We start from the raw sequence: 21,957 nt of genomic DNA, 5'->3' as shown, positions 1-21,957 counted from the left end.
TAGTAAATGAACCATTGTAAAAACATCTGTACAATTATATTCAACATTTTATGGCTAGATCCATACGAAGAAGAGTGTGTACAACCCATAGTCACAAATATCGGTATCGATGAGGTTTAATATCGGGATATTATCAGTTTTCTAATAAATCTTGGGAAAATCTCAAAATTTAAAATATAAAATAAAAAAATAGATAAAATAAGAAAAAATAAGTGTCTAGTCCGCTTCTCTCTTCCTTCCTCTTTTTTTTTTCTTCATTCCCTTTTCTTTCTTTCTTTTTTCTTCCTTCCCTTCCTCTTTCTTTCCTTCTCTCCTCGTTCTTCTTTCCTTCCTCTTTTTTTCATTCCTTGCCTTCCTTTTTTTCCTTCATTTCTTTCCTTTTTCTTTCCTTCCCTCCTCTTTCTTCTTTCCTTCCTTCCTCTTCTTTCTTCCCCTGTTACAGTTCCGGCTAGGTTGCAGCAGCGATAATATCACAATATATTTAAGTTGCCGATATTTTGAAAATATTGCGTTATTTTGCCGTTAATATCATTTATTCAATTTCTAGCATTAATATCGCAATATTTTCAAAATATCGGCGATATCTGTGAATGTTACAATCACATGGTATAAAATCACCATATATCTTCTCTCTTTGAGAGAGAGAGAGAGAGAGAGAGAGAGAGAGAGAGAGAGAGAGAGAGAGAGAGAGAGAGAGAGAGAGAGAGAGAGAGAGCTATGTCACATGGATATGGCTGAGGGATACAGTCATTTTTTATGAAGTTCTCTTTGTAACTAATATACAAGGGGATACAGAATGGGAGTCAAAGTGGAGTTTCCGTGTGACATAGATATACAGATTAGCTGCCTACACCAATCCGTGTCTACCCTTAGCCTACGGGGCTTTTGAAGGGTTCTTTTCCATGTTTTTCTCGAATTTGACCATACATATATGCCTATATGCTTGATTTTATAGGAATCAACTCTTGCATTGCCTAATTTTGACGCACGGGTCGATTTTATGAGGTTTGAAAATCGGTATAGATTTTTTATAAATATAAAAAATATTCAAGGATTAAAAAATCATCTTTTAATTGAAAAAGCACTATCCAAGTGTCGTTTCCCAGCAAATTGACCATGCCATCACATTTGCAGGGTTCGATTTGTGAAAAACAACCCTGAAACCCTCCATTCGCCTGTGGTAGGCATGAAGCGGAGTAGGCAGCTACCCTCTATTCTCTCTCTCTCTCTCTCTCTCTCTCTCTATATATATATATATATATATATATATATAAGGGTTGACCACACCCGGGGACGGGTTGACCGAGTCCGAGCCACACCCGTGTCGGTGCATGTTGATGTGGGTGCGTCGATCTTGGAGCCGAGTCCGTGTGACATAGGTTGACACCTATAACTCCCAAACCAACCCTATGAAACAAAAGACCTTTTGTGGGTCCTATGGATTCTGCACATCATCAAGTTGCTTAGTGAGAAAAGAGATCTAAATAAGTCAGGCTTGAGAGACAAACCTTCTTCCTTTTGGTAGTGGGTGCTTTTAAGCAGCTCTCACGTGTGTGTGTGTGTGTGGAGAGAGAGAGAGAGAGAGAGAGAGAGAGAGAGAGAGAGAGAGAGAGAGAGAGAGAGAGAGAGAGAGAGAGAGAGAGAGAGAGAGAGAGAGAGAGAGTAACCTCTTTTAATTGTAACCACCCAGGGAACAACCTAGTTTTCTGAATGTAAGGTGTCCATGCCCATGTAATGGAGGTTTTAGTAGTAGCTGATAGTTAAGTGCTAGTGTGTGTGTGTCTGCATGCGCACATGTGTTTTTGTGCATATGTGCTTGTGTGCATGCCCATGACCTGCAACCTAGGTGGCCATGTGTTTGTTGCCTGTTTATTTCAAAATAAATGTTTAGTGTATGTGTCATGAGCACACATAATGTAAATCATATTCCAAAAATGGTAGGGGCAAATAGCAATAGGTATAGAAGTTAATATTTTATGTGATACATTAAGGCTTGATGATGGTAATAGTGACAACAATCATGGGTGTTAAACTAATCTTTAGCTTCATTAAGGTTACAATGGTGATGAATACTGAACCAACTTTTAGCTTCAATGACACACACACAAATCACCATGCCGATGGTATGCTCTTGTATTTTCCAACATTATTTCGACACTAGCTTGTCCAGAAACTGGTGGGAATGACATCATCCAGCCTGGATGTTTGCTAGCTCAAGAATTCTCATGAAGCCAGTGTCAGAGTGGGATAAAGGTGTTGCAGTCAAAGCCTGATCAAAACTGAGCCTGCCAGTTTTGCTTGGGGCACCCATTAAAATGAGTGAAGCTGTGGTATCCTTGTGGCTTGTTTTCTTTTGTAGTTATGCTGCCTTTTTCTTTTGTTTCTTTTTTCTTTAATAGATATTTATTTGAGTTGTATTTTGTAAGCTTGTCTTATATCCTGAGGGCCTGCTGCTTGGTACTGATTTTTTATTTTTTATTTTTCATTCAAGAACTAGATCACGTCATACATATGTGCAAGCATTTGTTAACCTTATCTGAACATTTTGTGTGTTCAGCGTATACCTCTAGATTTTCTGAATGGTGAGAAGTTCCAGGAGGCTGCTGACAACTATATTAGGCCATTGTTAACTAAGGTGAACTCTTTTTTTCTCTTAAATGTTAGTTTTCTATTTTTCCTAATGCTTAGGGATGCATACAACCATCACTTTTGGCCCTTGGTATGGATGCTGTTAGGGTGGATTTGTCTTCTTGAATTTCTGTGCTGCCAACTTTTCCTTCACAAATATGTAGCTATTCTAATCCTTGCTTGCCAATATGTGAAAATAGGGTGTTCCTTCCTTATTCTCTGATCTTCGTCCTTTGTACAGTTCCTCAGGCAAGGTACTGTTCTTTGTCATTCCTCTTGTGCTTGCCATTTTTTGAGAAATTGTTCAAATGATAAGTTTTTTTGGTGAAAACCCAATTATTGCCTTCTGGGAAGCAACGATTTTTGTTATTACTGCTAAACAGGCAGACATTCTGGGGAAATTGTTTCTTGAGCTGGAAGCTTCTGTTGGCACAACTGAGCGATTTCCTGGAAGGTAATTCAAGATGTATTTTGTTTCATCTCACTGTGGATTGAACTATTGCCAATTTGGTTGCATGTACAACTCAGAACTTGCATGAGCTGTAAACCATTCTTTATGCCGCTTCTTTTGCTGCTGAAGCATGTGAAAAGTTATTAGTTAAATATGAGCCTGTAGCTGTGTATGCAGTAACTATGATATATGTGTACATACACACACATATATATACTATATAGACACATATGACAAGTCTCTCTCTCTTTCACACACACACACACATATGAAACACTTCACATCCTTTTTTGTTGCTAGAAAGCTGTGGAGTTGGTGCTGTCCGGTGACGACAGCACTTGCAAGGCTACTTTTAGGCTATTCTTGACTGGAAAACCTGGAGGTGACACCGAACTCCTCCCCGCTTTTTTTTTTCCAGTTCCTGCCCTTCCTGTCTCCGTCATCGGCTTGATGATTAAGGAATCAGTTTTAGATGGCACTAGGGAATGTCTTGAGGAAAAAGGACATGAAACGGGATCGCTGGCAGATTATTTTTCATATTGTGAATGTTAATAGTTAATACTGGGAGGAGTTTTACCCCTTTCTATGATATGGAGTTTTTGTATTTGTTTTATTTTTAGTGCTCAAGTAGCATTCTCTATAACACCAGATTTTTTTTAGCTCTTTTCCTTCCATCCATGTTTTCTTGTCTCCCTTTTAAAGTTGGATTTTCTGACAGTCATTGGATGTATATTAAGTCCTTTTCATCCTGGAGTTTGTTTGCCTTTGTTTTCTGACAAGCATGCTCTTTTGACCTGCAGTGCTCAGAAAGAGCCCCCCTCAACATGTATGTGGATTTTGTTTTTGCTGGCCCAGGTTTGGCTGATAATTTAATAACGGTTACAGTTCTTTTGATTTTTAATGTTCTGTGATCCATTCAATCCTAAGCTATTTATGAAAGTCTTTCTATATGTTGCAGCATTATGACAGGCAGGGACAATATGATATTGCTTTAGCCAAAATCGATGAGGCCATTGAGCATTCTCCTACTGTAATTGACCTGTACTCTGTCAAGGTATGTAGGTGCAAATATATTTTGAAGGCATTGATTATGTCTTCTGCATATGATGTTCTTGCTAGATTCATTTCTTCAAATATTATTTTCTGCTATGTAACATGGGTAACTTCTGGGAGGGTGCCATGCTCGTGTTGACATGGGTAATGGTACTGGTACCAAATGGGTACAGATCTAACCAGTTTCAGATCTGACCTGATACAAACCCAACCTATTGCCTGTTATATGAGATCATTTTCAACCATCTTTATGGTGAATAAATGGTTGTTTTCATCATTCTTACATGATGTTATATATATATATTAGACATGGACCAGCTTGTTTCTATCAGCACTGAAATTGATGAGTCACATTTTAATTGAATTTAGTTTGAGTGGTGACACTTTTGAGCCATGGTTCAGTGAAATATTCACTGCTTTCTTGTAATGTTTATGATGTTTGAGATTTTTTCTGCAGCTACTTAATAGGTCTCGCAACCATTGGTGGTGTATGTTTGTTAGACTATTATTTACTCTTAAATTGCCTAATTTTTGAATAATAGTTACTGCTTCCTGAAGAATGTGAGATAAGTGTATACTTTATTTTAGTGTAACTAATATTCATGAGGGTAGGTGATAATATAGATGAAATGATTACTATGTTATGTCAAAGCTTGTCCAATTTTAGTTTTCAATTATGAATTTGAAAAACTTGTTCCGTTTTCAAATGTCCGTCAATTCTATTCCATGCAATTTTAATTCAAACTTTTTAAGATATAGTTTGAGAAAAATGGGACCATGTAATAGACAGGCTACTCAGTTACCATGATCGACAAATCAAAATAACATCTGAATGATGCTCTATGTAGTCAAAGATGCTAGAGTGGCACCTAGTCAGTAGACCCCTAAAAGGTCTAGTTTGGGACTAGTCAGCCTAGTCGATACTAAAAAAATAAAAAAAACAGAATTTATAATGAATTGCTAACATTAATAGGAAAGATGTACTCAACATGACATTAATCAGCAAGATAATTATGAATACAATATAACATGATGTAGTACACTCAATAAAACTGTAACTTTGTGCTATGACTCCTATATTTTATTGTTGATTATATCTGCTAGCACTTGCAACAGGAGCCCTTCCATTTGTGAATGAGTAGAAAATGAAATTTTAAGCTGTAAACATAGAGTATATGGAAGAAACATAGATTATATACTTACACACATATATGTATGTAGGTAGGTATGTATATGTATATATAAAGTTTTCTTGTGTAACATGGCTCCTATATTGACAATCCGTTGACAATATTGAAGTTTGAGTCTCTTGAGATGCGTTGCACATGGGAGACTGGTTTTACTTTGACATTTCTGTGCAGTGTACTTGACATGGACTCTATTGGACACAGGGCAGAATCTTAAAACATGCAGGTGATTTAGCTGCAGCAGCTGCACTGGCAGATGAAGCTCGTTCAATGGATCTGGCCGATCGCTTCATAAATAGTGAATGCGTGAAGCGCATGCTTCAGGCTGATCAGGTTTACATTAACAAATGGTGCATCTTTTTCACCACCGAAATTGTTTTTGATGTATGTTTATGATCTGTCAAATAATTTTGTCCCACTTGAAAATCTGTTGTAAAGGTGGGGTTAGCAGAGAAGACTGCAGTATTGTTCACCAAGGATGGGGATCAGCACAATAACCTGTATGACATGCAATGCATGTGGTTAGCCCTTGTGACCTGCAATCATGTCATTGGCGATGCAATATATGGATGTAGAGATATCTTATAGCTTTTATATTTTCTTTCTTGGTAAGGTATGAACTTGCTTCAGGAGAAAGCTACTTTCGGCAAGGTGACCTGGGACGTGCTCTAAAGAAATTTTTGGCTGTTGAGAAGCATTATGCAGATATGACTGAGGATCAGTTTGACTTTCACTCTTATTGCTTGAGGAAAATGACATTGCGATCTTATGTGGAAATGATGAGGTTTCAAGATCGTTTGCATTCTCATTCCTACTTCCATAGGGCAGCAGTTGGAGCTATTAGGTATGGTCCATGACTGAATCATAATTGCTGGATCTGTTTTACTTGTGATTCCTTTGGTGGCTGCTTTCTGGTTTGCCAAAACTTGTCATTGCTATTTAGCAAAGACATTGGGCTGAATTTGTGAATAGTCTGAGCCTCCTTTCTTTGGTATAAGAATCCTTTAGGGGTTTCCTATTTGAGTAAAATTCGCTAAATACCTCCTGTAGATTGTTTTTGCAATCCTCCCAATGAATTTGACTTAGATCTGCTGGGAAACTATAAGGTCTTGGTGCTTGTTTTGTGGCATGCTTTGAACCTATGTCACATGGATCCAGGGATATGGCCATTTTTATGAAGTTTCCAGTATAACTTGTATACAAAAGGATGTGGTACGGCAGTCAAAATGGAGTATCCATTTGACATAACTTTGAACTAATGGACTAATCTCATCTTCAGTGAAGGAGGCGATGAGTTTGGACTTGTTCATAGATGAGATATTTTGAAAATTGGATCAGGCAGGCTTGACTAAGAGGTGAATTGAATTTATTGTTAGGCTCTGTTTGGAAACTGACATTTGGAGGAAGTTTATGCATTTGGAAAAGTGGCAGCTGCCAAATCTTGGATTTGGTAGCTATCACCTCTAGGAGGTGGTAGTTACCAAATCCAGGATTTGGTTCAAATATGAAAGGGAGAGGGTTTCACTTCCTTTCCCAAGTGCACTAACTCCCATCCCAGCTGCCAGATTCCAAACATCTACCACCAAGGTAGTTTGACCATATTTTTACCAAATGCATAAACTACCACCCCAGCTGCTAGATATGTCATACGGATACTCCATTTTAGCCTTTGTATCGTGTTATTAAAAACTTCATAAAAATAGCAGTATCCATGTGACATAGGCTGCTAGTTCCCCAAAAGAGCCTTAAAGTAATTATCTGCCATCTGGTTGATATCAATTGGCTTCAACTCTACAGCCCTCAATAAAAATATATGGAATGGGATTTCCCTTTGCTCTGTCAGTGGCTGAAGGTAGAAGAATTTCATAATTTGGTCACCATTCATTCAAGTGACCCTTGATCTCTGCTTCCAGGCGATCTCTTCCCTAATCCTCCATTAGTTGATCTTCACTCTCAAGTCCTGCATCTGGTTCGCTATAATCGTCATCTCTTTTGAAATCCATATAATATAAGCTTTTTGGAGATCCTGAGCTCTAACTCCCATTCCTCGATCTGCATGATGTTATCTTTGCTCATAATGAGCCACCAAGTGTTAGTATTTTTGCTTATAAAGTCAGGTTTTCTCATAAGTTTGAAAGTTGAATGCAGTCTAACTACGTTCCTGATCATGGCTTGACCATTCTCATCAAGGATTTCAGAAAGTCCCGTACCATAATCTGCCCTGATCATCTGAAATTCTTTCCCCTTGATAAGAATCTTCCAATGATCAAATAGGCTGCATGAGTAGGCCACACCTCTCACATCCTGGAAATGATAAGCCATGACACTTGATGCTAAAAAACAACGTAATTGTTTGAGGCAAGGCTCCCTCTTGTTGTTTCACCAAGTGAAATGGTCCCACACGAAGGTTATATCTACCAGGCACCAGCTGGTATTGGTTGACAATATTCCTGAGACTGATCATATTAAGGGATGCCCTCATAGATAGGTCACTATGTCTCGTTGGGCGCTTCACTTGAGATGTGTATCTCATGTTGACATGGCATGACAGTACACACCATGAGACTTTATGGCCACAGTCTAACTTGTGTAGAGCACGATCAACACTGTGTCTTGAACTCTGTTTGTTTCTTTTGATTTTGTTTGTATACATCATCAGTTTTCAACTTAGATTTGTTATTTAATGTTTTTAATCATAATGATTTAGAATTTCTGTTCAAGAAGTTGCCCTTCAGATGATATTCATGGGTTTTTTTTAGATTAAAATTTTTAAATCTGCTTAATCATGTGAACATTATATATCTTACACTAAATTTCATTTATTACTTTCTTACAAGATAGAATTTAAGATGTTTATACTAAAATGTATCTTTATATTTGATATAAGTATAATAGTGTAATTTTCATATTCATATAGTCTAGAAAATATCAAATCACATATTCGATAACTATTATACCAACATATGCTTCATATTTTTAACAACCAAAGAATTAAATAATAAATTTCAGATATAACAATAACATCATATAATATAAAAAATATTGGTTGTTTTCAATCATGAATTTTGGAAAACTTCTTAGTTCAGCTTTTGAATGCCTGCTGTTTGCTTCTTCCCATTTCACAAGAATATAAGAAAATTGTTGCTTCTTGTTTCTGCTTTTCATTTCACTTCTCAATTCTACTTCCTTATTTTGCAACCGTGGACACCTCTCTTTTTTTCCCTAATGTGTCCCCTTCTTAACTCCCTCCATCTTGTACTCATAACAAATAGAATTAAGGACCTCTCTACATACACCGATGTGTTGTGGTGGATCCATGTAATGAATGGTATTCTGCATAAAGGATGTCCAATAACTGAGTGAACAGAGAGCTCTCTGGTTTTGGAAAATAATCAATAGGAAGAATTAATTCAAGCAAAAGAGACTGAGATGCATTAATGAGTAATGTGGTTAACAGGATCGTTAGCATGAAATATTGATTATCCATATATGAACATGAACTGTAAATTTTTCTTGAGTTCAAAGACGAAATATTTCTTATTTCTATAGTTCCTTAGCTAAATCCATAGTCACAAATATCGTCAGTGATTCACTTGATATTTTCAAAGTCTGATATTATCCTAAAGAATATAATATTTTTAAAATATCACCTGTTTTGAAAACATTGCATTTTAATCCAATATTTACCCAATAAAGCGCTTCTTCAGTGTATATATTATTGTTATATATTATTTAAGGTTTTTATACATCAATATTTTCCTGAGTTTTCTCTTGAAAAACTAGATTTTTTCCTCATCGATGTTTTCCCAAGAATGAGATTTGTGCCTATGGTTAAATCTTTGGCAGAAAGGTCTGTAAAATTTCCTTTTGTGGTTTGACAAACTCTGTCATAATCAGTACAAGTGGGTGAAATGTGAGAAACAGATTTCTTGAGTTCTTTACTCTCCTTCAAAGTCAATTAACCGACTCGATATATGCTCAATAGAGGTCAGAGATTTCTAGGACAATCATCAAAATCTCTGCAAAGATAGAAATAACTATACCATACCCTTTCATAGAAATTATGGAACTTGCTTAAATTCTTGAATCTTCACCTTTAGCTGTTTGGATGATGCTGTCATAGTTTGAGTTCATGGTTGAAGGATGATATCTGAAGAGCACCTTGTTATCTGACAAAAACTGTCATGACAGTCTTCTAATCCGCATCTGATTTTAAGTAAAGTATGGAAGAGATGAAGACAATGTTAGACAGGGCAGATATCGTGCATTTGTATTTGTATTTAAGTTTGGATCCGGATCCGGATCCAAACTACTTGTAACATGTCCATCCAATATTGGGGCATACTTGTAAATACTTGTAACTTATTAGAGTTACTTGTAAAGTACCATGTATTAGGTTTTGTTTTATAAACTAAAGGAAGAGATCACGATTTTTCCAATTGGAAAAATGTGAGCAGTTGCAGCCCCATTATCTTTCTTCCCTGCAGTTTCTTGTTCATCGTTCTAGAGAATTCTGACATGGTATCATAGTAGCTCTGATTCGAGGGCTGAAGGTTTTTCCAACAGGTGTTCACTGTTCTGTGTCTTCCCCTTTCTAAATATCTTCTTTTATTCCCCATCTGCTATTTCTTTCTCCAGATTACTCTCTTCTGATTTGCGTTAAATTTATTCCTTAATCTTCATTTCTCTGAAACTGGATTGGGTCTGTTTTTCAAACCAGTTTCACGGTAACCATTATCTACCTCAAACCAGTTGGGTCTGGGACAAACCTGTTTCACGATCCACTATTCCTTTGTTTCCTGAAACTGATTTGGGTTTACGTCAAATCAGTTTCACGAAAACCTTTTTTTTTCAGTTTCACGATTCCATATCGAGTTTAGATTTGCTTTTCTTCCCTAATCCTTGATTTATGTTGCTGCTTACTTGCATTCGTTACTGCTGTGTGCAATCATAAAAAAAAAATTGAAATCAGATTACATCTGTACACCAGGCCTGTGATTTCTCATTCACGTTAAGTACTCGAGCTTTCTCCTGTAAAAAAGAAAAAAAAGGAGACGAGTCTTATTCTATTGCATTATGCACACACCAAAAATTTTATTCATGGATTCTCCTTCTCAGTCATTTCTCTCTTCTAATTTTCTTCGTCAACTTATTTCTGAAAAACTTACCAATTCGAATTTCCTGATCTGGAAAAGACAAATTCTTCCCTTTATTAAAAGTCAAGGTCTCTCTAGACATTTCACTGGATCAATCCCAGCCCCTCCAGAATTTATTAAACAAGGAACTAAGGATGGAAATGAGGCTGATTCTATACAACAAATTCCAAATCCCCAGTACGAGATTTGGATGAAGCGTGATCAAGCTGCAGTTGCTTTTATTATCTCTACTATCTCTCAAGAAGTATTGGTGGGGATTCCAGACGAATGCTCAACAAAAGAATTGTGGGCCAGACTAATGAAGACGTACTCTCAGATATCAGAGGCTAGAATTTCCTTTCTTCAGCATGAATTTCAACTTCTGACTAAGGGCTCCATGTTTGTCATGGAGTACTTGAACAAGGTTAAGACTATCAGTGATCAACTTGCCGTTGTAGGGTATGAAGTGACAAATAAAGACAAGGTCAGGCAAACCTTGAATGGATTGGGACCGAAATTTCATGTTCTCTCGACTTCACTGCTATGCCTACCTGATCTACCATCATTTGAGGACTTGCAAGCAAAATTACTTCAATATGAGATGACTCTGAAGGGGATGTCACATGAAACTGGTGGACAGGTTCTTGCTATTGGTGTTTTCTTTAGTCAGGGACGTGGTGATAATAATTTTGGTGGCGGTAGAGGACGAGGACGAGGTACTCCAGGGGGCGTGGGCTATTGCCTACCCCGAATGCTTCACCTCTTTATAATATGAAAAATGTACCCACATGTTATATTTGCAACAAGCGAGGCCACATAAAAGTCAACTGTTGGCACAATCCGCAGAACAAAGGAAAGTTTCAAAAGGGTGAGAGCTCGTCAGGACGCAAGGATAATTCTTCAAAGTTTGGTGGAGATGTGAAAGAGCTTCTCTTGGCAACGTTGTCCGAACTTGATCTGAAACGCGATGATAAAGGAGTATGGTATATTGATTCTGGGGCAGCTACTCATGTCATAGGTAATGCGGGTAAATCCTCTACTTTAACTCCCTATTTTGGAAAAAGTAGCATAGTCACTGGAGATGATGGGTCACACCATCCCATCACACACATTGGAAATGTTTCCATTCCCTTGCCTAAATCTCCACTTCATCTTTCCAATGTTCTTCATGCCCCATATATTACAAAAAATATTGTTTCTGTTTTTAAGCTTGTTGATCATACCAATTCTTCCGTTGAATTTACTCCATCTTCTGTTTATGTCAAGGATCTACAAACGAAGGAGACATTTGCTAGAGGGGAACACCGGGGAAATATGCATGTCTTCCAGGAGGATCCTTCTACTTGTGTTCGACCTACCTTGAAGTCCTCTCCCCAGTCTATGTCATCAAAGAATGTTCATGTGTTCAATTTGCAATCTTCGAATAAATGTAATAAGCCTGTAATAAGTCTTTGTTGAGCGATTAGTATCCGATGGTCTTATTTCTGAATCTAGCTTGATTCCTAGTTCAGTTAATAAAATGTGTTCAAGTTGTCAAATGTATAAGAGTCATGTTCTTCCTTTCCATTCAATAAATGAGAGAGCTTCAAGGCCTTTTGAAATTGTCTGTTCTGATGTGTGGGGACCAACCCCTAATCCCTCTAACTCTGGCAGCAAATATTATGTTATCTTCATCGATAATTTCTCCCGTTTCACTTGGATATATTTCATGAAGAATAAATTGGAAGTTTTTTCTATTTTTCGTTGCTTTCATGCATTTGTCAAAACTCATTTTTCTTGTAATATTTTACATTTCCAATGTGATGGTGGGGGAAATACTCTTCTAGGGATTTTATCAATTATCTCCAAGATAGTGGGATAAATCCTAGAGTATCTTGTCTGCATACGCCCCAACAGAATGGAGTTGCAGAACGGAAACATCGTCACATTGTGGAGAGCGCTATGAGCATGTTGCACAGAAGTCGTACTCCCATAGGACTCTGGACAGAGGCCTTTCACTCTGCTGTTTACATTATTAACCACCTGCCCATGAAGCTTTTAGAAAATAAATCCCCTTATTTTGTCCTGTTTGGGAAACATCCTGATTATGATGAACTAAAATTTTTTGGCTGCACGTGTTATGTTCATATTGACTCTTCTCTGCGAAACAAGTTTCAAGTTAAGGCATCAAAGTGCAAATTTGTCGGATATACAGATCATCACAAAGGATACCGGTGTTATGATCCTGATAGCAGACGAATCAAGATATCTAGGAATGTAGTTTTTGATGAAAGTGATTTTGGAGATGGAGAACATGTTTCTGCCCAAACCAATATGAGTGTACTATTTTATGATCCATGGCTCAGTGCAGAGCTTTTTCCTGAAACAAACAATGAGTGTTCTTCCTCCTGTAATCAAGGAATATCCTGTCAAGATGGAAACAGTGGCATACAGGAACTTGAAATAGAACATCCTCCAGAGATTAACAAGTTTGCTGGACAAGTTTATAGGAGAAGAGAAATGGACTCACTCTTGACTCCAGATGGTATTGAACAAGAAGCTCCTACACTTCATTCATCCAATGACGTTACTTCTCCAATATCTAATACAATAGCACTTCCAATCAGGCGATCTGAAAGAGCTCGGCATCCCATTGAAAGATAGGCCAATTATGAGAATTTTACCATGGACTTTCAGTTATTTTTATCATAGATTGAGAAAGAGACTGAGCCTAGACATTTTCATCAAGCCATTAACTCCAAAAAATGGATTCAAGCCATGAATGAAGAGATGGAAGCCTTGTACCAATGTCAAACATGAACGGTTGTTTCTCGACCCTCAGATAAAAATGTTGTTGGGTCACGATGGGTCTACAAAATCAAATACAAACTGGATGTGAGTGTTGAACGATACAAAGCTCATCTCGTAGCAAAGGGATTCACTCAAGAGTTTGGACAGGACTATGATGAAACTTTTAGTCCAGTTGTGAAAATGGGCACAATTTGTATAGTTCTTTCATTGGCTGTAGATTATGGTTGGAGAATAAGTCAGCTAGATGTGAAGAATACTTTCCTTCATGGGAATTTGAAGGAAAAAGTATACATGGAACAACTGCCAGGATATACAGAAGGAGATTCAAAGGAGTATGTATGCAGACTAAATCGAGCACTCTATGGACTGAAACAAGCGTCTCGATCTTGGTTTGAGAGCTTCTCCCTAGAAATTCAAAGACATGGTTTTTATCAATCACAATTGGACTATTATCTCTTTATTATTCAAGGTAAGGAGTTTACTACCTTCTTGTTGATATATGTTGATGATATAATTATTACAGGAAACAGTGAGAACCATGTTCAAGAAACTAAGGATCTTGAAAATCTTTGGTACTTTCTTGGAGTAGAGGTGGATAATCAAGAAAATAAACTTACTTTGACTCAACATAAATACACTCTGGATCTGTTAGAAAAGAGTGGGATGAAAGATTGCAAGCCTCTTGCTACTCCTAGTGTAATTAACCAGAAACTAAGTGCGCGAGACAGAAACTTTTATCATGATCCCACCAAATATCGGAGTCTAGTGGGAATGCTTCAATATCTCACCTTTACCAGGCCCGATATCACATATTCAGTCAATCAAGTTTCTCAATTCATGCATGAGCCAAGGACGGGGCACATGGATGCAGTAAAAAGGATACTGCGGTACTTGAAGAGTATTGTTGGAGATGGACTTTTGTATACCAAAAGCAAATCCGTGAATAATGCTCATGATATCATTGCTTATTCAGATGCAGACTGGGCCGGAGATCCTGATGATCGAAAGTCAATTTCAGGATATGGGGTTTTCATTGGTGCCAATCTTGTTTCCTGGAGTAGTAAAAAACAGAATGCAATGGCTAGATCTAGCACGGAAGCCGAATACAGGACGATGGCTGCTACTACGGCAGAAGTAACATGGACTAGACATTTGTTAACAGAATTAAAGGAACCGATTGCTAGTTGCTTCCTTCTTTGTGACAACCAAAGTGCTATTCAAATATGTCTTAAAGACCAAACACAATGAGATTGATCAGCATTTTATTAGGCAAAAGATTGAAGAGAAAGAGATTGAGCCTCATTATGTTAGAACTGAAGACCAAGTGGCTGATTTGTTCACTAAGGGACTCACAAAGTGTCGTTTTTGGTTCCTAAAGAGCAAGTTGTCCATGATTCGAAATCATGCACAACTTGAGGGGGACTGTTAGACAGGGTAGATATCGTGCATTTGTATTTGTATTTAAGTTTGGATCCGAATCCAGATCCGGATCTGGATCCAAACTACTTGTAACATGTCTAGCCAATATTGGAGCATACTTGTAACCTATTAGAGTTACTTGTAAAGTACCATGTATTAGGTTTTGTTTTATAAACTAAAGGAAGAGATCATGATTTTTCCAATTGGAAAAACGTGAGCAGTTGCAGCCCCATTATCTTTCTTCCCTGCAGTTTCTTGTTCATCGTTCTAGAGAATTCTGACAGACAACAATATTGATTCATGACTTATTTTCAGGGTGAATTGCAGTATGTTAATGTAAAGCAATCTTTAAGAGGCAACTGCGTAGGAAGCCTATATTAGAGTCTACTGTGAGGTGTAAATAGAAGACTAGTATGCTTCTTATTCTACAATAAAGAAATACATAGATAGAAACAACTCAACGAGATATATATGACAGCAGTGGAATGAATATTGTTTTTCAGATTGTAGTTGTATCTTCAAGTGTTTTTGACTGGTTTGATTCTTGATTTGCAGATGCTATATAAAGTTGTACGATTCTCCTTCAAAATCAGTGAATGAAGATGAAGATGAGTTGTCAAGACTACCTCCTTCCCAGAAAAAGAAATTGAGGCAGAAACAGAGGAAGGCTGAAGCTCGTGCTAAGAAGGTTTTTTAGAGCTACTTTCGTATATTGCTTGGATACCAGATTCACTGCTATGCCACATAGGTGTAGGTGTGGGTGCAGGTATGGGGTATGACATGGGTGCACGAGATTCACTGCTATGTCACTTAGGTATAGCTGTGGGTTTGGGTGTGGCTACGGCATGGGTGCGAAAGCTACAAAGCACGAGGGAGGGAGGGACAACATTTGTTAAGTCTTTGATTTTCGGTCTTGTGCTGTTCTTTAGGAAGCAGAGGAGAAGCATGAGGAGGAGTCTAGTGTAACTGGGTTATCAAAAAGTAGTAAGCGACAACATGCAAAACCATTAGATCTTGATCCTCATGGGGAGAAGCTCTTGCAGGTGAAATAAGGAAAACTGTCCTTTCCTACAAAGAATAATTACATAAAGAATATATTTTCAGTTGCATTAAGTTTCTGATCGAAAGGGAAAAGTACTGATGCTTTCTTTATGGTTTTGCATTTTGTGCAGATTGAAGACCCACTAGCAGAAGCTACCAAGTATTTGAAGTTGCTTCAGAAAAACTCATCAACATCTGTGGAGACACATGTACTTTCGTTCGAACTGAACATAAGGAAACAGAAGATTTTGCTTGCATTCCAGGTGTCTATTGAGTTTTGAATTGCAGAAAATGAGTTCTGGCATGCTTTATAGCGGATTTAGAAGTTGATCATTTTTTATAAATAATATTATGAATGTAGAATGGTCTTTTGGAAAGATGATATTCCATTTCTAATGTGTTAGTTCTCTCTTCATGCAATACGAGATGGTTGCTGGAAATTTATTCCTGATGCAGGCTTGTCTTTATTATGTACGGGTCATTTGTTTGTGGTCATCTTTCAGTGATCATATTCAATACACGTGCCTTTGTCTTAACATTGAAGAAAAGATGCTAGCTTTCAAGTAATTCATTTGAATAATCCCATGTTCAAATTTTTTATATGACATAACTGTAGTGATGAAAGTTCAAAAAGGCAATTAGTTGGCTATAATTTTGTTGAGATTTTCAAATTTTTTGCTCATCAATCTCTGAAAAGCTATCAAAATAAATGAATTGAAGTTCGGATGGAAGATCAAATAAAAATATAAAATTGTGAAGCAAATAAATTTTTTAAACAAAATACTTGTAATGAAAACCACCACAAAATACATTCAAGAAAAAAATCAAGACACTTCAGGGCATTGAACGGGAGGTAGGGAGGTTGTAGTGAAAACCAACAAAAATAAAAACATTCAAGAAAAAGTTAAAGGCGTTGCAGGGCATTGAATGAAGTCTGAAGACAGAGGCTAAAATTCATTTGAGCAGCTAACGTGCTGTACAGTTTAAAATGGCAAGAGTTGAATTTTGCTACACAGCCTTTATTTCCCCATTTACTTTGGCGGCCATGTCTTTTTATATTTTCCTGAAAAAATTTAAATATCATGATAAAACAATGATATTTTATTAAAACATTAATATCATGATATTTTCAAAATATCACCATATATTAAATGTTTAAAACAGCAGTGAAAAATATGCCTCTTTTCATGCTATGACATGTACATCCTCTCATGTTCTTTGAGTGGATTTTGTTAGTAGTTTGGTGATAGTTTCCTCTTCATTTATTCACTTCTGTTTCTTTGTGCTTCTGTGCAGTTGTAAGGTTTTTCTTGCATGCCCAATTTGGTGCAATTTGTTATTGTCTTATTGATGACAATGGTACTCACTTAAATTCTGCTTGGTTTATTACCACATTAGAATCGGCAATTTTTGGATGAAGCTTTTTATTGGAGTATTGAGAAATACTAATGGTGTTCTGTTGATAAAGGTTGAAAAAAATAAAAAAAGAAAAGCAAAAGAACCTATTACTTAAATTGGTAATTTGCAATAATATAGCAAGACGTTGAAAATTGTTACTAGCTTCAAGATATTGTAATCAAATAACTTGACTTTTTTTTTTATTTTGTGTGGATCATTGCACTATTATATATTATATATAGCTCTGTTCTCATGTGTTTGTGAAATAATGCCATGAAGATACTGTCTCTTGTCATTTATGTGCATTTATCATCAACTTTTATCAATGCATTATGAGAAATGCTAGCACTAAGTTCACTTCTGTTCCAAAGGTGAAAACAGAGATGGGTTTTCCATTTACGTAATTGTCTGATTGGCATTGTGTCTAATCACAAGTCAGTGAACTCTTTAATGTGCTAGTTGCTTTTTCTGAAACATACTTTAGATTAACACATGATTCTTTTTCTGGAACATTTTTTCTTTGTTAAAATGCCATTATGGTGGCAACTTATAAATTCCACTGTAACCATCTATCATTGTTGTCGGTTTATCACATTATGAAATAATGTTTTGGTGATTTCTTACTAGTACAATAAAACATTATTATATGGTAGTTCAGAAAATGTCTGGGCTGTAAGAAATCCCCACAGTTAGCATTCAGAGAGAGAGAGAGAGAGAGATGCTCAAAACGGCAGCCCATCCTTGAGATGGAATGCTGTAATCCTTTATTATGAGTCAAATAACACAACAGGTTTAAAATACACGAAAATAACTAAAATGCCATTACATAAAGAAACCTATACAATAAGGATAAGACGCACGGATCTGAATCCGATCCAGATCCGATGACGTCAAAACATATTTTATCACCCTCCCTCAAGTTGTGTATGGTCATGGACCATGGACAACTTGTTCTTCAAGAACCAAAATTGATGCTTTGTTAGGCTGCAACTTGGCTTTCTATACGAATGTGTTGAAGCTCAATCTCTTTGTCTTCAACCTTCTGTCTGATGAAATGCTGATCTATCTCAATGTGCTTTGTGCAACCATGCTGTATAGGATTATAAGCAATGTTCAACAAAAAGGATTGTGAGATTCCTTCTCCAAGATCTGCAAGAAGATGTTTGACCCATGTACCTTCAGCTGTTCCAACTGCCATAGACCTATATTCAGCTTCATTATTGGACCTGGCAATGGCTCGTTGTTTTTTGCTACTCCATGACACCAATTTTTTTTCAATAAATATACAATATCCAGAAACAGATCGTCTTTCATCCGGATCATAACATATGTATCTTTTATAATCTTCACAACTTTATCCTGAAATTTATTCCTAAGAGATTTGTCAATATGAACATAATGAACACAACCAAAAGCACACAGGTTATTATAATCAGGACCCTTTCCAAGAAGGGTAAAATATGAGGACTTGTCTTCTAAAATTCCTATGGGCAGCCAATTAATTACATATACTGCAGTATGAAAGGCTTCTGGCCAAAGATTAATAGAAATGTTACTATCATGAAGCATGCTCATCGCACTTTCAACGATATTTCGATGTTTTCTCTCAGCTACTCTATTCTGTTGAGGAGTATGTGGACATGACACATGCTTACTTATCCCATTATTTCGAAGAAAATCAAGAAAGTCATTTGAAGAATATTCACCTCTACCATCACATTGAAAATGCACAACATTGAAAGAGAAACGATTCTTAACAAGGGCACAAAAGTCTTGAAACAATCTAAAAACTTCGGATTTGTGTTTCATGAAATATATCCAGGTCAAACTGTTAATGAATAAAACATAATATTGACTTCCAAATGAAGAACATACATGAGCTGGCCTCCATACATCATAATACACAATTTCAAAGGCTTTTGAGGCTCTTTCATTAATCAGATTAAAGGGAAGTACATGACTCTTACATAACTGACAACTTGAACATTTTTTAACATCTAGGATAGAATGTAAACAGGACTCTCGAATCAAATTTTCTGACACGAGTTTCTTAATGAAACCATGACTACAATGACCCAACCGACTGTGCCACAAATTTGGCTTATTACATTGAGAAAGACTAAAAACATCTCTATGACAAGACTTGAGACTCTGAGATGTCGGCTTCAAAGGAGAGGACTTCAAGGTAAGAGCAGAAGTATGAGAAGATGGATCCTTCTTGAAGATATACATCTTTCCTCATCGTTCTCCTTCAACGAATGTCTCCTTCGTTAGAAGATCCTTAACATGCACAGAAGAGGGAGTAAATTCAACGGAAGAATTTGGATCATCAACAAGTTTAGATATAGAAACAATATTCTTTTTAATATTTGGAGTAAAAAGAATATTGAACAGATTAAGAGAGGTACTAGGCAAAGGAATTTGTGCATTTCCAGCATGAGAAATGTGATGATGTGTTCCATCTCCAGTGATTATACTATAATTTCTGAAATAAAGGGATAAGTTTGAGAGCTTACCAGTATTTCCTGTGACATGAGTAGTCGCTCCAGAATCTACATACCATTCACCTTGATCATTTTGCTTGATACTCATATGAGATAGAGCCGCCAACAAAAGTTGTTGCGTATCTTCAGAAGATTTCTGTCCATCAGCTTCTCTTTTGTTTTCAAATTTATTATTCTTTCCTTTGTTTTGAGGGTTAAACCAATGGTCAGCTTTCACATGTCCTTTCTTATTACACTGAAAATATGTAGGCACTCTTTTTTTACTCCCTGCATTGAAAAATCCTGGTGTACTCGGAGAAGGAAGATTACCACGACCTCCTTGACCAAAACGGCTTCGACCTCTGCTACTTTGAAAACTGTTACCTCTACGACAAAATTGTGAGATATATATGATGCCAAGACATTATGACAATCTGCATGTTGCATGTTCACCGCCTTCTGTCAAGTGTTTTATGCTCATTTCATATTGCAGAAGTTTAGCTTGAAGATGCTCGAAGTTGGGAAGAACATGTAGAACTGATAAGGAAGTAGAGAGGACATGATATTTTGGACCCAGTCCATTGAGAGTTTGCTGCACTTTTTCTTTATCAAAAACAACACTTCCAACAATAGCAAGTTGATCCCTAACTGATTTCACTTTGTTTAAGAATTCCATGACTGACATAGAACCCTTGTTAAGAGTTTGAAACTCCCTTTTTAAAAATAAAACTCTTGTCTCTGAAATTTGAGAATAGGTTTGCGCAAGCTTATTCCATAATTGACTAGCAGAACAATCATCTGGAATTGAAATTAGTACTTCCTGAGACGGAGTGAAAGTAATATATGCAACTAAAGCTTGATCGCGCTTCATCCATGTAGTGAATTCTTGATTTGAAACATAGGTATTCAAAACATTTCCTTTGTCATCCTTTGATTCTTGTGGAATGAACTGTGGTGGAACTGGAATTGATCCATCCAGATGCCCAAACAGATGTTGACTCCTTATGAAAGGAACAATTTTTGTAACGCGCCAAAATTTCAACTTGAAAATTTGAAAACATTTAGAGAAAACCTTTCAAAGTTCAGGATTTTGATCTTTCAAATCGTAAGCAGAAGAAATTTTCTTTTAGAAAGGAAAACAAGTTGACAATTATGGGCACGTTAGCTTACAAACCAATCTTACGGAGAATAGCCAGGATGCCATCAGAAAGAGGGTGATCTCGAGCCATGTTGCATAGTGTTAGTTTTGCAACCTCCAGTCCGTCCCACGTTGGAGCTGCAAAACAGAGAGAGGTAGAGGAAGGGAGAGAGAGGTTTGGGGAAAACCGATACCCTGTTGTACATGGGTCGGCTGCTGTGTATTACTTTATATTAACATGAGATTACAAACAAAATTAGGGTACTAGAATACCCTTTTTACAATAATCAATATTACACAATGCCATTAATGAGGAAGTGGGTGTCACGGGTCTGGATCTTCAGATCCATGACCCGTAACCAGAGAAAACATTTCTTTTCACCCTCCCTCAAGTTGTGCATGATCTTGAATCATGAACAACTTGCCTTTTAACGTCCAAAATCTGTCTTTAGTCAATCCTTTTGTAAATATATCCGCCACTTGATCTGTAGTTCTAACAAATTCAGGCTCAATCTCTTTCTCTTCTACCTTTTGTCTCACAAAATGCTGGTCTATTTCAATATGCTTGGCACGACTGTGATGAATTGGATTAAAAGACATACTAATGGCACTCTGGTTGTCACACAAAAGAAGTGAACGAGATATCGATTCTCCTACTTCTGTCAGTAGATGTCTAACCCAAGTAGCCTCAGCAGTGGCGGTTGCCATTGACCTGTATTCAGCCTCTGTACTGGATCTGGCAACAGCCTTTTGTTTCTTACTACTCCAAGAAACCAAATTCATCCCAATAAATACACAATAGCCGGATACTGATCTGCGTTCATTTGGATCTCCCGCCCAGTCCGCATCAGAATAAATAGTGATCTCATGTGCACTTTGCCCATTTGTATTTCGTTTATATATGAGACCATCCCCAACCGTTCCCTTCAGATATCGTAGTATCCGTTTAACTGCTTCCATATGCCCTTCACATGGGGCATGCATAAACTGAGAAACTTGATTCACCGAGTATACTATATCAGGGCGAGTAAAAGTGAGGTATTGTAACATACCCACTATGCTACGGTACTGTGTGGGATTATCAAATGGATCTCCATCTTGAGAGCTAAGCCTTTGATGAAGAACGCTAGGAGTGCTTAAGGGCTTGCAGTCTTTCATACCCGCTTTATTGAGAACATCAATAGTATACTTATGTTGAGTGAGAGTCATTTCTTCAGAGGAACTGTCAACTTCA

The 21,957-nt window shown here is 37.0% G+C and overlaps 1 protein-coding gene across 2 annotated transcripts in view; it reads left to right on the top strand.

Annotated features, from left to right (window-relative positions):
• Window positions 1–21,957, top strand: part of LOC149828471 (N-terminal acetyltransferase A complex auxiliary subunit NAA15-like) — a 65,968-nt gene that overhangs the window by 30,559 nt on the left and 13,452 nt on the right. For both annotated transcript variants that reach the window (XR_016434294.1, XM_090017603.1), the window contains exons 10-20: window positions 2,558–2,635; window positions 2,829–2,882; window positions 3,012–3,082; window positions 3,880–3,934; window positions 4,038–4,133; window positions 5,524–5,652; window positions 5,758–5,840; window positions 5,933–6,163; window positions 15,219–15,351; window positions 15,593–15,706; window positions 15,836–15,967. Coding sequence is in view for 1 of the 2 variants with exons in the window: in XM_090017603.1 (XP_089873729.1) it covers window positions 2,558–2,635; window positions 2,829–2,882; window positions 3,012–3,082; window positions 3,880–3,934; window positions 4,038–4,133; window positions 5,524–5,652; window positions 5,758–5,840; window positions 5,933–6,163; window positions 15,219–15,351; window positions 15,593–15,706; window positions 15,836–15,967 (1,176 nt within the window). In the remaining variant the exon portion in view is untranslated. The remainder of the gene's footprint in view (window positions 1–2,557; window positions 2,636–2,828; window positions 2,883–3,011; window positions 3,083–3,879; window positions 3,935–4,037; window positions 4,134–5,523; window positions 5,653–5,757; window positions 5,841–5,932; window positions 6,164–15,218; window positions 15,352–15,592; window positions 15,707–15,835; window positions 15,968–21,957) is intronic.

This window comes from Nuphar pumila, chromosome 9, assembly GCF_984573655.1.
Source record: "Nuphar pumila chromosome 9, dmNupPumi1.hap1.1, whole genome shotgun sequence".
Lineage (NCBI taxonomy): Eukaryota > Viridiplantae > Streptophyta > Magnoliopsida > Nymphaeales > Nymphaeaceae > Nuphar > Nuphar pumila.
Note: the sequence above shows the minus strand (reverse complement) of the source record. Positions and strands in the feature narration are given on the sequence as shown.